Source organism: Sus scrofa, chromosome 3 (assembly GCF_000003025.6).
Source record: "Sus scrofa isolate TJ Tabasco breed Duroc chromosome 3, Sscrofa11.1, whole genome shotgun sequence".
NCBI lineage: Eukaryota > Metazoa > Chordata > Mammalia > Artiodactyla > Suidae > Sus > Sus scrofa.
Window position 1 is genome coordinate 45,350,128 of NC_010445.4, and position 14,043 is coordinate 45,364,170.

The following is a 14,043-nucleotide window of genomic DNA, read 5'->3' on the forward strand; positions in this document are numbered from 1 at the left end:
TGAGGCCAGGGATCGAACCCAAAACCTCATGGTTACCAGTCGGATTCATTTCATCTGTGCCACAACAGGAACTCCTTGTTGATCCTTAAAGAAAGAAGATGGGAAACAAAGGAAGCAGCAGGACTGAGTCATGTGACCACTGAAGCCTCGGAGCCTGCTCTCCAAGTTCCCAAAGGGGCAGGTGAAGGGTTTTCATCGAATCACATTCATTTCATCACATCAGGCCAGGGGATGCTCTGCTCACACCTGGAGGCAGACCACGTGTGAGCATGAAGCCCTGGCTGTCCAGAACAGCACAGCTGCACCAGGAACAGAAGCTGCCTCCCCAAAGCCCAGTCTAGTCCCTCCCTAACTCAAGAAGGAGGTGTGGGGGAATTGAACCCCATCCTGCTTTACTTCCCTCAGCTCCATGACAGAGGAGAAAAGCAGGGAATCACCTCAGATGGTCTGATAGGAAAAGAAGGGTCTGCACCTGCCTGTCAGCCTCTACCCTTAGGGGAAGATCCAGCCTGACACTAATTTCCAGGCCATTCAGCAGGACATGTCTATGGGCATCGGAAACCGAGGCTCAGGAAGGGTTGTAACCCAGCCGAGGTCACACAGTTTAAAGATGAGTGTTAAGTCAAACCATGCTCATCCCATTAATGTGAACCCAGCTATTTCCTTGAGCAGGAGGGCAAAAACCAGCTTGGGTGACACGCGGCTCAAGTGGGATGCATGTGTTCTGGAGACAGACCCTCTGGTTTCAAAGCGAGGGTTTAGCTGCTTGGCCTCAGTTTCTTCCTGTATCAATTACATACTCATTTAATTTGAAGATTAGCTAAGTTACTGTGGGTAAAGCACTTATGAAGGTGCCTACATATATAGGAAGTGCTCGATGGCTATTAACAAAGACAAATAAAAAGCAGAGACCCGGAAGCTCTGAGTCCTGGGCCCTGCATACGCTGAGTCTGATGTGGGAAAAGACGACTTTCAGTCAGCACAGGGAATCTAGGGGAAGGGCAGGTCTGGAGTATCAGATGCACAGAGGCCTGCAGAATTCACTACCTCATCTGGGGTAAGTGTGGGCCTCCCAGCACAGAGAGGCTTGCTAAGCACAAGTACGACCCGTGTGCAATTATACAATCTGATGGGGTCATACTCATCTGGTCATTTCTGCTCATTCTACACAGCAAAATTGAGCCTCCCCTCCCTGGGGAGCTTTCCCATCCTCCTCCTCTGGGCATAGATTTGCCAGAACAGCACAGGCTCTAGGGGCAGACAAACCAGGCTGCAAAGTCCCTGCAACCTATGCAAGCTCAGGCAAGTCCAACTATCTGAGCCTCAGTTTCTTCATCTGCAAAGTGGAGATAAACAAAGTAGCTGCCCCCCTGTGTTGGAGATTATTATATTCTCCTGATGAATTGGCCCTTTTGTCATTAGGAAATGACCTTATTTATCCCTGGCAATACTCTTTGCTCTGAATTCTGCTTGCATATCAATAGTCACTGAAGCTATCTTTTGATGTGTTAGTGTGGGATAGCTTTTTCCATCCATTTCCTTTTAACCTATTTGCGTCTCCACATTTGAAGTGTGTTTCTTGTAGGCATATAGTAGTGCCTTGCTTTTTTATCCACTCTGATGATCTCTGCCTCTTAACTGGGGTATTTACATTTAATTTTTTTTTTCTGTTTTCCTTTTTCCTTTTAGGGCCGCCCAGGCTAGGGGTCGAATTAGAGCTTCAGCTGCCCACCACAGCCACGGTCACAGCAACTCAGGATCCAAGTAGTGTTTGTGACCTACACCATAGCTCATGGCAATGCTGGATCCTTAGCCCACTGAGCAAGGCCAGGGATGAACCCACATCGTCATGGATACAGTTGGGTTTGTAACCCACTGAGCCACAATGGGTGCTCCCTAAAATGCTTATTAATACAATTAAGGTTTCATCTGCCATCTGGATATTTGTTTTCCATTTGAGCAACTTCTTTCTTCTCCCATATTTCCTCTTTCCCTGCCTTCTTTTGGGTAAACTTAGTATTGTTATAATTCCATTTTAACTCTTTGGTTGGCTTATTAGCCACAACTCTTTGTTTTATTACTTTAGTCAGAGCTTTAGGATTTATAGTAGAAATCTTCAACTTAGCTTCATCTATGGTCAGGTGATACTGTACCACTACACTTATAGTATAAAAACCTTCCAACAGGAGTTCCTGTTGTGGCACAGTGGTTAATGAATCCGACTAGGAACCACGAGGTTGTGGGTTCGGTCCCTGGCCTTGCTCAGTGGGTTAAGGTTCCGGCGTTGCCGTGAGCTGTGGTGTAGGTCACAGACGCGGCTCGGATCCCGCATTGCTGTGACTCTGGCATAGGCCAGTAGCTACAGCTCTGAATAGACCCCTAGCCTGGGAACCTCCATATGCCACGGGAGCGGCCCAAAGAAATAGCAAAAAGACAAAAAAAAAAAAAAAAAAAAAAACAAAAAACAAAAACCTTCCAACAGCACACGTCTTTTTCTCCCCTTCTGGCCTTCATGCTATCACTGTCACATATCTTACTTTTACATAAATTACAATCCTCACACTGTTATAATTTTTGTCTAAATAATTATCTTTTAAAGAGATTTAAATACCTAAGGAAAAAAAATCTTACCTATTGACCCATACAGTTACTATTTTTGGTGCTTTCCATTCCTTGTGCAAATTCATAATTTTAACTGGTAACACTTTCCTTCTGCATGAAGAATTTCCTTGAAAATTTCTTATAGGAAAAGGCTGTGGGTGATGAATCTTTCCAACTGTTTCAATTCTGAAAGGATCTTTATTATACCTTCTTTTTTGGAAACATAATTTTGCTGAGCATAGAATTTTAGATTTTTTTTTTTAGTGCTTTAAGAATATTGCTCCAATGTCTTCTTGCTTGTATTTTTCCCAATGAGAAATCTGCTGCCATCCTTATCTTTGTTCTTTTATACATAACATCCTTTTTTTTCTCCTTTGTGAGTCTTAAGGTATTTCAGACTGGCTGGTGGGAAAAAGCGCTATTCCAGACCCACGTGAGCACCTGATACTGTTCCCCCTAATCCTCTGGGGGGATTCTTTCCTTAGCCTCATGTGGTTTCTTCACATGTACGCAATAGTCAGTGTCAATGGACTGATGGAAGGGGCCGGGCTGCAGATCTGAGTGCTCTGTCTGATTCTGTATCCTGTGACTTCTAGATGCTTGGGTCTCCCTGGCCCCTCATCTCCACATCTTCAAATCAGGGAGTTTTCTGGGTTCTGCTTTGCTTTTCCCTCATGAGTCATGGTGTGGAAACTCCTGCCAGGCAGAAACTGGGCAACGGTAGGGTTCCTCTGGTTGATTTCCTCTCTTTCAGAGATCACTGTCCCTCACTGCCTGATGTCCAGCATCTTGCAAGCTGTTCAGTTCATATGTATTGTCCATTTGGCGGTTGTTTCACTCAGGAAGGTATATCTATGGCCTGTTACTCTAACTTGATCAGAACCAAAAGTCTGCTAATGCTCATTTGACTGAAACCCTAGGGCCTCCCAGTTGCATGCCGTGTACAGTGTGTCCCCCTTACAGGTCCCAGCTCTCAGGACAGGGAACATGTGCCTAGCACCCCGCTCCTCACATAGAAGGAACTTAGAAATACTTAACAATGACTCTTAACCAGCAGTCATGAACCAGCAGTGCTGGGGTGCTTGCATTATGAATTAGGAAAGTTCCAACAGTGCTCATTTGAGGATCTGATTTTGGGAAAAAATTCTTTTGTGTATGAAAGCTCATTGATCCCATGCTTTATGCACAAAAGCTAACAGACTATGTTGAAAAGGTAGAAAGAATCAGAAAAAAAAAAAAATGTCAGCTGGGAAACAAAGGAGTTAAAGGCGAAAATAGAATTCAATTCCAAAATTCACTTCTCTTTGTACTCAGCTTGTATCTACTTCACTGCTAAGGGTTACTCTTGCAACAGAGAAGTCAATGATTGATCTCTTGTAGAAATAGCCAACCCAAAACTTTCTCATGATTTCCTGACATAAAGTGATAATGCTATTAAAAATCAACCACCAAGTGCTAGGGAAACATTGATTTGTGGAGAGAAAGACTCTCAGAACCCAGAGGTTTCCACAAACAGTTTGAGCACAGCAGTATTGGGATAGTGAACTCTTGCCTGGTCTAAATGCTGGAGGCTGCTGTGCATAGAGTCTTCCTCTACCAAGATCTGACATTAAGCAAGCTGCTAAGAAGAACGGACCACTTTTTGTGAGTGTCCATGTTGCAGAGGCATTTAAAGGCCTTTATCTCTTTCCCACTTGTAAGTGGGATAATATAGTGATATATAATCTTAAGTCCCAAAGGAATGCTACTAATTCCATGAAAATGGAATTACCAGAGATGTTCATCTCAACAGATGCCACTCCATAGTCTGAGCTAGAAAACACATTCCCTTGAAAGCTCAGCTTCTTTTTGTCACATAGACACACTCTGCAGACCTGAAGCTCTCAATTCTATATAGCAAGACCCTTTCTGTTTGATCAGTGAGTCTGCGTTGTGTTCTGAAAATGACAGGCTGTGACCCACTAGCAGGTCATGAAATCAGTTTAATGCATCATGACTAGCTTTTCATAAAATGATGTAAAATAAATGAACTACTAAAGCACATCATAATAGTGAGGTGAGTACTGTTTCATGAACTTAATTCTTTCAATTCTGTGCATGTGCATTTGTAAACACAGGGTGGTAATGAAAAGCATACCCTTTCCTTTAGGTCATGGTCAAAAGAGTTTGAAAGCCAGTGGTCCAGCAACTATGAAGGTGCTTTGTTCAACTCCTGGTGGAAGTGAGAATTAGTATAACCTTTGGCAATGATACAGATATCATTGAAATACTTGATCTAAGGAAACCATCTCAGTCAGGTATGCAAAAAAAAAGTTAGGCACTAAAATATTTTGTATAGCAAAATTTATAATAAAGAAAAATTGACACATGAACTAATGGATTAATTGAATAAAGTCCAGTTCATCTACAAGATAAATGGTACCAGCCATTAAAACTACGACAGAGGAGTGATCTGTAGGGGTATCTATAGTATCCATATAAATTCTTACTTGAAAAGGAGAGATTATAAGAATACAATGCATAGAAAGAACATACTGCCAAATGACAGCAATCATCCCTAGGAAAGTATAATCATGGGACATATTTTACTCTCTTCTTCATGTCTTTGTATTTTCAGAAATTTCTACAATGGACGTGCACTGCTTTTTTAATGGGTGAAAATCATACAATAAGTTAACTCAGCAAAGAAGCTGCCTTCCACAGATGACACTTCCTTTAGGCAACAGCAACAGACATTAAAGTTAGCAATCAAAAGAAGCGAGATTTAAACAGGGCAAATGTTTAAAGTAGAGGCAAGAATTAGGTGCCAGATGTAGCAGTGTCTTGATAAATTGTACAACAATTTCCTGTTTGAGCCCTCTTCTCAAGACACTGTGTCCTAAACTACTCAACAAATGAGTCATCAAGATGGGCCTGGACAGGCTTTAGAGCCAACAAATACCACCAACCTTCTGAATGTGAGTAGCCTAGAGGTGCCGCCAGTGTTCTTTCTCCCCAAAAAGTAACAATAAAGTCAGATGTTAAAGTGCTCAGGGTAAAAAAAAATAATAAAGCAAGGAAAGACCAAAGGGAATGTTTTGTGGATTAATCTCAAGTTCTAAGGGCAGGAAAGGCAAATGGATGCACAGGGCAGTCATTCACTGACTCAAACCATGATGTCCATCATCCCATCTGTCCATTTGTCCATCTGTCCATCAGTCTGTCATTCAGTCATTTTAGTCAGTCAACAGCTGCTTACTGATATGCCACACTACAGTCAGAAGGAGGGCTACAGTGATCAAAGGCTGGGTCCCTGCCTGTTTGTAATAGAGAAGAACAAATCTGACTCCATGTTGGAGCTGTTTCTTTTACTTTAACCTTTGTATTCGGTTGCTTTTGCTTCCAGTTAAGAATGTTGCCTGTAGCCTGAAATATACACGAGAGCCCATTCTCAAGGCTCTGACCTCTAAAGGTATGTTTCCATTTATTTAGAGATAAAAAGTTGCAGAACAGAGAATAACATTTGTCTTGTTGGAGGCTTACAGGAACATCAGGACCTGACCTATGTGGACAGCTGCAAGAACAAAAGATTCCGGGACCAACAAGTTGGTAACAACCAGCCACACCCTCTCCCCTTTTAGTATAAAAGCCTGGATTCTAACTCAGGTAAGACTGGTTTTTTTGGGACACTAATCCACCATCTTTTCACTTTGCTCACTTTCTGAAAAAAGTTGCCATTCCTCACCCCAACATCTCATCTCCCCATTTACTGGCTTGTGCGGTGAGCAGTACAAGCTTGGACCTGTTAATGCTTTCTGCCCTCATAGTCCAACCTCAGTCTGTCCATTTCTGAAACAACAATAAATTAGAAGAGGTAAGAGTGTCAAGTGCCTACTACATGCCAAGCACCATGCTGCAGCCTTTGCCTTTATGAACCCAGTCACGCTGTGGGTCTCCTAGAGACCTCCTGCCTACAGAAGATGCGGTGTATGGGAGTAGAACATAAAACACTTAGATGCTCATGCTTTTCCTTCAGCAAATATTTATGTCTCTACAAATAGCTCTGTGCTAGGTGTTGGGTGGATTTGGGGTGGAGAGAGGAAGGGAAAGAACAAAAGTGGAAATCAGGGCTCTCAACATCCACTGCTAAGGAGTTGCTGAGAAGCAAAACCATGTGAGGCAGCAGAGTCTGGAGGGATTCCAGGGCTGGATCCCAGCCAGGAAAGGCAGCCCTCCCTGGTCAGGTTCTCTTCTATAATATGGGGTGGTGGGTTGGTTCTGCACTGCAGGGTGTTCTGGGTGATAAAGAAGGGCTTGGCTGGGCAGGGCCACTGGACAGGTGGAAACCAGCCCCTGGCAGGGGCCTCTCAACTTTGTCAGTCACTTAGGAAGGTCACAATGAGCCATAGCCTACAGCTGCCTCGAAAGACCCACACTCCTGGCCCAGCTGCACCCCAGAGTCAGCTGGCATTTTATTCTCTATTCCCCTTATCCTTCTGGGGGACCTGCACGTCATTCCCCTACCACCACCACCACCATGGACACAGAGTACACACCTGACTAACTGAAGTCCCCTTCACCGTGGACACAATCCTTTCTCAGTCACCACAAGAGAAGTAACCAGACTGGCTCTCAGATGAGAGAACACAGGAGGCACTTGCCCGCTTCTACATGGCCCATGTGGGAGAAACCTCAGGCTCTGCCTGTGAGGGCCCAGTCCCTCCTTGTCTCTCCATAGACCCTGACTCTGATGTCATCTCTCCAGAAATTCATCCTCCCCTTTCATTTTCTACAGCTGCCCTTGACTTGCTCTTGACCCCTTCTCGCTGAGGCTAAAATTCTTCAACCTCCCCTTCAGGTTCGGAGCTGCTATTTTTAGGCAAATACTCAGCCAAGTTCAAGGTTACATTCAGGACAAAGGCCCAAGAGAGGCTCCCCCTCCCCCTCACCCCTGTAATGCCTGCATCTGGCCCATATGGAGGTGAGGCAGTATAGTCCCTGGGCAACACCCACATGGGGTTGTCACCTGGGGCTGAACCTCAGATGCCACCAGAGCTGATGCCTACAGCCCTGTCATGCCACTAGGTCACAGGTCCACAACCACACAGGTCCCCTGTCCTGCCCTCAGAGACCCCAATTGGGTCCTCCTTCTCACCAGACTCCTGCATCCGGCATTCCACAGGTGCCTCTATTCCCGGGGTTGTAAGGGAATAAGGCACAGATCCCAGCTGTTCTTAGGGCCCCCTTAACTCTCCAGACATTTCAGCATTTCTTACACCTAATACCCCTCACTGCACGATCCAGTCTGAGGTCTGTTCTGGGGATATTCTAAACACTCTCTCCATGCTTGGCCCAGCCCCATCTAACTCCTTCCCAGGGTAGGAACCCATGGGGTCATTTCCTGCATTCTTCCCAAGGGATTAAAACATTGGAGCAGAGCTTTGATTCTCTGACCCTCAATGGCCTTTTCCTGTACTGTCGACAGCCACCACCGCCAAGCCTCAAGCTATTTACTAAGGGCTTCCACAGCTAAGCATTTTATAAGAATGATCTGTGTCAGTCCTTGCAGCTTCATAGAAGATGGACATGCATAGACGACAAGGTTAAGTCATGTACCCAGGGTCACAAGGACGGGTGGGATTTCCACTTTGCTCCAAAGCCCACTGGCCACACGGTCCTCCCCCACACATGCTATAACATGTAGGCCTGGCAGGAATGGTAAGCCTTGGGGCCCTTGGGGGCTCACCATGCCTCACCATGCCTCCGGTGCACTCTCGGCAGTCCTGCAGGCAGCTGACATTCTCCCAGGTACTGTAGGCCTTCAGCCCTGCCACCAGAGCCTGCAGCGAGCGACTGTTGACAAGCTCCTTCCCAGAGAAGATGTCCTTGTCCAAAAGGACACCAGCATACCTGAAAGACAAGCAGAAACATGGGATGGATACAGAAGTGCCCCCAGCACATATATTCATGAGGGACATTGGTCTTATGATGTCTGGGTTTTGGTGTCTGGCTCATGCTCCTAAAATTAGTTAGAAAGTTTTCCCTTTTTTCTGAGTTTGTGTAAAATCAATATGTTTTCTTAAATATTTAGATTTCACCTGTAATGCCAGACAGAGCTATTTAGGTTTTCTGTTTCTTTTTGTGTCACTTTTGGTACTATGTATCTTTTAAGTACTGTGCCTATCTCATATATGTTGTCAGATGTGTTGGCATTACTCTGACATTGCATCAAAACAATAAGAACTACAATACTTAACTTTATCCTTTCAATGTCTATGGGTTGTATATGATGTCCTCTCTTTATTCTGGATACTGGTAATTTGTGTCTATTTTCTTCTGCATCCTTCTAGCTAAAGGTCTTTCTATTTTATTTATTTATTGAAAGAAAAAATAGTTTGGGGCTTAATTATTTTTTCTTTATCTAACCATCTCTTATTTCACAGATTTCTGCCCTCATTTTTATTATTCTGTCTACTTACGTTGGGTTTAATTTATTCCTCTTTTCCTCGCTTCTTAAAATAGAACTTTACACCACTGGCTTTAGACTTTTCTTCTTTACTAATGTAAGCATTTATTTTTTGAATCTAATAAATTTTGCTTGTAGAGAAGTTTCATATTTACAAAAAAGCTGAATAAAAAGAGTTTCTTTATGCTCACCCACTCCCAGTTACTAACACTCCCATTACTAACATCTTGCATTAATGTAGTACATTTTATAATAGATGAACTGATATTGATATGTAGTCATTAACTAAAGTCCATATTTTGCATTTGGGTTTGTTCTTTGTGTTCTAAAGTTATACAGGGTTTGATAAATGTATGTCATGTCTTTGCCATTACAGTGTCATATAGAATATTTCACTACCTAAATATCCATGTTCCACCTATCCATCCCTCCCTCTTCCCTGAACCCTGGCAACCACCGATCTTTTTACTGTCTCTATAGTATTGCCTTTTCCAGAAAGTCATACAGTTGGAATCTTATAGTATATAGGCTGTTCTGACTGGTTTCTTTCACACAGCAATTTAAGTATTATATTTAAGTATCTTCCATGTATTTTCAAGGTTCAATAACTCATTTCTTTTTAATGGAAGCATTTAAAGGTACACGTTTTCTCTGAGCACTGCTTTAGTTCCATACCACAAATTTTGATGTGCTGTTTCATTTTCATTTTGTTCAAAATATTTTCTAATTTCTCTTGTGGTTTCTTCTTTGGCCTATAAAATATGCATGTTGTTTAGTTCCCTAATATGTAAGCATCATTACAGACATTTTCCCGTCATTAATTTTTCATTTAATTCTAATCAGAGAACACATGTCATATTATTTCAGTCATTTTAAATCTACATGGTATCTACTGATAAATGTTCTATGTGCACTTGAAAAGAATGTGTAGTCTTCTCTTATTGGGTAGAATGTTTAACAAATGTCATTTAGGTCAAGTTTGTTAGTAATGTTGTTCACATAATTTATATCATTACAGGTCTTCCATCTGTTTATTATATCAATTACTGAGAGAAGGATAAATGTCTGCTGCTATAATTTTGGATATGTTAATTTTTCCTTTCAGTTCTTTCCATTTTTGCTTCATGTCGTCATGCTATTTTGTGGAATCCATACAGATTTAGATTGTTATGTCTTAATGAATAGACTGCTTTATCATTATGAAGCAATCCTCTTTCTCTCTGGTAATATTCCTTCTTCTGACGTCTACTTTATCTTCTATTTGTATATCTATTTAGCTCTTTTATGGTTAATGTTTGCAAGTGCAAATTTTTCACTTTATTACTTTAACCTATTTGCCTTCAATTTTAAGTGAATTTCTTGTAGAAAGCATCTAGCTCAGTCTTAATGTATCATGTCTAAAATCTGAAAATAAGAGTGTTTAAATCATTTACACACAATTGTAATTATTAATGTGATTGAGTTTAAAACTATTACCTTGCAATTTTCCCCCTATTTACTTCATATGTTCTTTGTTCCCTTTCCCTCTGCTCCTGTCTTCCTTTGATTAATTGAATAAACTTTAGTATTCCATTGTTAGATTTTTAACTGTGTTACTCATTTTTTTTTTTCAGCAATTTTTTCTATGGCCTAAAACATGCATCTTTAACATGTCATATTTCCCCTCAAATAATGTTATACCACTTCAAGGAAAAATGTTAAGAACCTTACAACAATACAATATGTAATTCCTTTCCATTCTCCCATCCATTATGTCACTGTTGAGACAAAAATATATGCTACATATATTATAAAATTCATTGCTATTTTTCTTTAAACAATTTATTTTTTTCCTTATCAACATTACTGAGGATTAATTTATTCCCAACAGACTGCATTATTGAAAGCACACCATTTATAGGGTTTTGACAACTCTATGTACTCAGGAGAATATCACCACAATCAAGCTACAGAATATTTCTAATGCTTTCCAAAAAATGCCTCATCTCTTTTTGCAGGCCATCTCCAGACAACCACTGACCAGCTCTTTGTCTCTGCAGATTAGATTGCATTTTATGTAAATCGGATTCGATAGTGTGTGTTACATCTTACTTCTTTCAATACTTGAGATTCATCCATTCGTATTGCACTCTGTATCTGTGGTTGTTTCTTTTTGTTGCTAACTAGAATTCCATTCTATGCAATGTATGTATTATATTTCTTACATGCATTCACATTTTGGTTGTTTCCACTTTGGAGCTGTTACAAATAAAGCTGCTATGAGAATTCATGCAAAAATCTTACAGCCACATATGTCTTCATTTCTCTTGTGTAAATATGTAGGAGTGAAGTGACTGGGTCACATGGAAGATGTATTTTTAACTTTTTAGGAAACTGCCAAACAATTTTCCAAAGTAATTGCGCAATTTACATTCCCCCCTGCTGGGGGGAATCCTAGTGTTTGTGAATCCTAGTTGTTCCACATGCCTACCAACCAGCAGTCTTTGCAGTCCTTTTAATTTGATTCATTCTAGCAGATATGTAATGGCAACCTTCATGGTTTGAATTTGCACTCCCTGAGTAACTAATAATCACCAACACCTTTCATGTGTCTATTGGCTGACCATTCACATTTCTTCTCTTGTTAACTAGCTATTTAAACATTTTGCCCATGTTCTATTGGCTTGCTCATCTTATTTTTAGTTGAATTTTATTTTTACTGTTCTTTACATATTCTGAATAACACCCCATTGTCAGATGTACCTATTACAAGCATTTCCTCCTATTCTGTGGCTTGTCTTGAAGACCAATTTTGGCTTAAGGTATTTGCCATCTTCCATCCATAGAATAATCTTGTGATGTCTAAATATCCTTATTTTCTCAATGAAACCTGCACATGTAAAAGATGTTGCATTGGGTCTCATCCTACAGCAAATAGGAAAGAGTATCCAACCATTTAACTGAAGCTACCGAGTGGAGGTGAATTGACAAGACATGGAAACTATCATTTATTTGTTTAATTGCACTTGGGTGAAAAGAAACCTAATTGTATTGAGCAACTACTATACGCAAAGAACTTTGGCATTTATCATCCAACTTGGTCCTTAAAACAACATTATGAAATAGAAAATCATATCCTCACTTTGCAAATGGGGAAACCGAGGCACAACTAAAGTTGCATACCTAAGGTTTCATATGTTTTAAGACCAAGCTAGGATCTGAATCCAGGGCTCTCTAGTCCTAAATACAATGTTCTTTTCATTATAAGTAATGTGTGTATCAGGGCCCTGAGGAAGTTAATAGCATGCTAAATCTACGCTATAGTGTAACCATCCATGTCCTGGGCTGTGGCTTCAATACAATGACTCTCAGAGAATCCAGATCTGGTCACTTAAAAAAAATGTATATATGATTTCCCTCTGACCTCTCCAAACACACACACACATGCATGAGCACACACACACGCACACACACATACAACGCTAGATGTTCTCCAGGGTAGACACGGGTGGGAAAATAAGAAAGAAATCTGCTAAAAAATATGTAAACAACCTAAATGTCCACGGACACATGAATGGATAAAGATGTGGTACCTTTGTATAATAGAATATACCCAGCCATGAAAAAGAATGAAATCATGTCTTTGCAGCTACATGGATGACCTAGAGATTATCATACTAAGTGAAGTTAGTCAGACGGAGAAAGACAAATACTATATAATATCACTTACATATGGAATCTAAAATATGATACAAATCAACATATCTACAAAACAAAAACAGACTAATAGACATAGAGAAGGGACTTGTAGTTGCTGGGGGCGGGGGAGTTTTGGATTAGCAGAGGCAAACTAGTCTATATAGGATGGATAAATAACAAGGTCCAATTGTATAGCACAGGGCACTATATTCAATATCCTGTGATAAATCATAATGGAAAAGAATATGAAAAAGAACATAAAAGAGGAAGTCAGCTAAGAAAAGAAAGAATGGTGAGACTCTCTCAGCAGAGAGCTGGTGCAATTACTTTGTGATGCTGGCCTGTGATGTTACTTAACACTGACAGGACATGGGCCCTGCTGAGGGAAGAGCCGTCATCTGCCAGACAGTCCCTTGAGGGGTTAACCACTGTCACACCCTCTCATCTGCTTGCCAAGGAGATCTGAGAAACCCTTCTGTGCTCAGGGTGTGTACGAGCCCAGGAGGTACATGTCTTAAGAAAGTCTGATATAAGAAGTTCAGAGAGGCCCAGAGATCAATTAGGAAATAGGGATTCTGTACCAAAAATAGTCCTCATTTCCAAACCTGTTTATTTAACAGGGAATGCTCTAGAAATGCAAAGTATTGCTTATAGGTTACATCCACGTGAAGTAGTTCAGCCCACCATCAAGGCAAGATTCATGAGACGTGCAGTCAGAATAGCTCTAAAATCATCAAGTCAGCAAGCAGGCAGGATTCAATTTACAAAAATCTGTATTACATAAAGAGTAAACAAGACTTTCTGGCAATCAGATAGCAGGATTCTATTAAAAACACAGTTCAGTAGTATTATAAATAGTACTAGAAATTCTATAAAGACAATATATGGTATTTAATATATAATTTTTAAGTTATTTTAATTGAACTATAGTTGATTTACAATGTGTTAATTTCTGGTGTACAGCAAAGTGATTCACGTATATATATATATTTTCTATTAGTTTATTACAGAATATTGAATGTAGTTTTCTATGCTATACAGTAGGACCTTGTCATCTATTTTCTATACAGTACTTTGCACCTGCTAATCCCATACTCCCAGTTTATCTCTTCCCCACCTCCTTTTCCTTTTTGTAATCTTAAGTTTGTTTTCTATGTCAGTGAGTCTATTTATGTTTTTCATATATGGTTATGAATAGTCTTCATTTAGTGGAGGAACTCTAAGGGGCTTAACTATCCTTTGATAAGGACAGGACTTCGGTGAATTTCTGAAGCTATGAAATATCATTCTACCTATTCATTTATTCAACAAATATTAAT

General features: G+C 40.7%; 1 protein-coding gene across 4 annotated transcripts in view; it reads right to left on the minus strand.

Annotated features, from left to right (window-relative positions):
• The window catches only part of ACOXL (acyl-CoA oxidase like), a 360,188-nt gene that overhangs the window by 147,253 nt on the left and 198,892 nt on the right, over window positions 1-14,043 (minus strand). For all 4 annotated transcript variants that reach the window (XM_021087042.1, XM_021087044.1, XM_021087045.1 and 1 more), the window contains exon 12: window positions 8,337-8,490. In XM_021087042.1, the coding sequence (XP_020942701.1) occupies window positions 8,337-8,490 (154 nt within the window). The remainder of the gene's footprint in view (window positions 1-8,336; window positions 8,491-14,043) is intronic.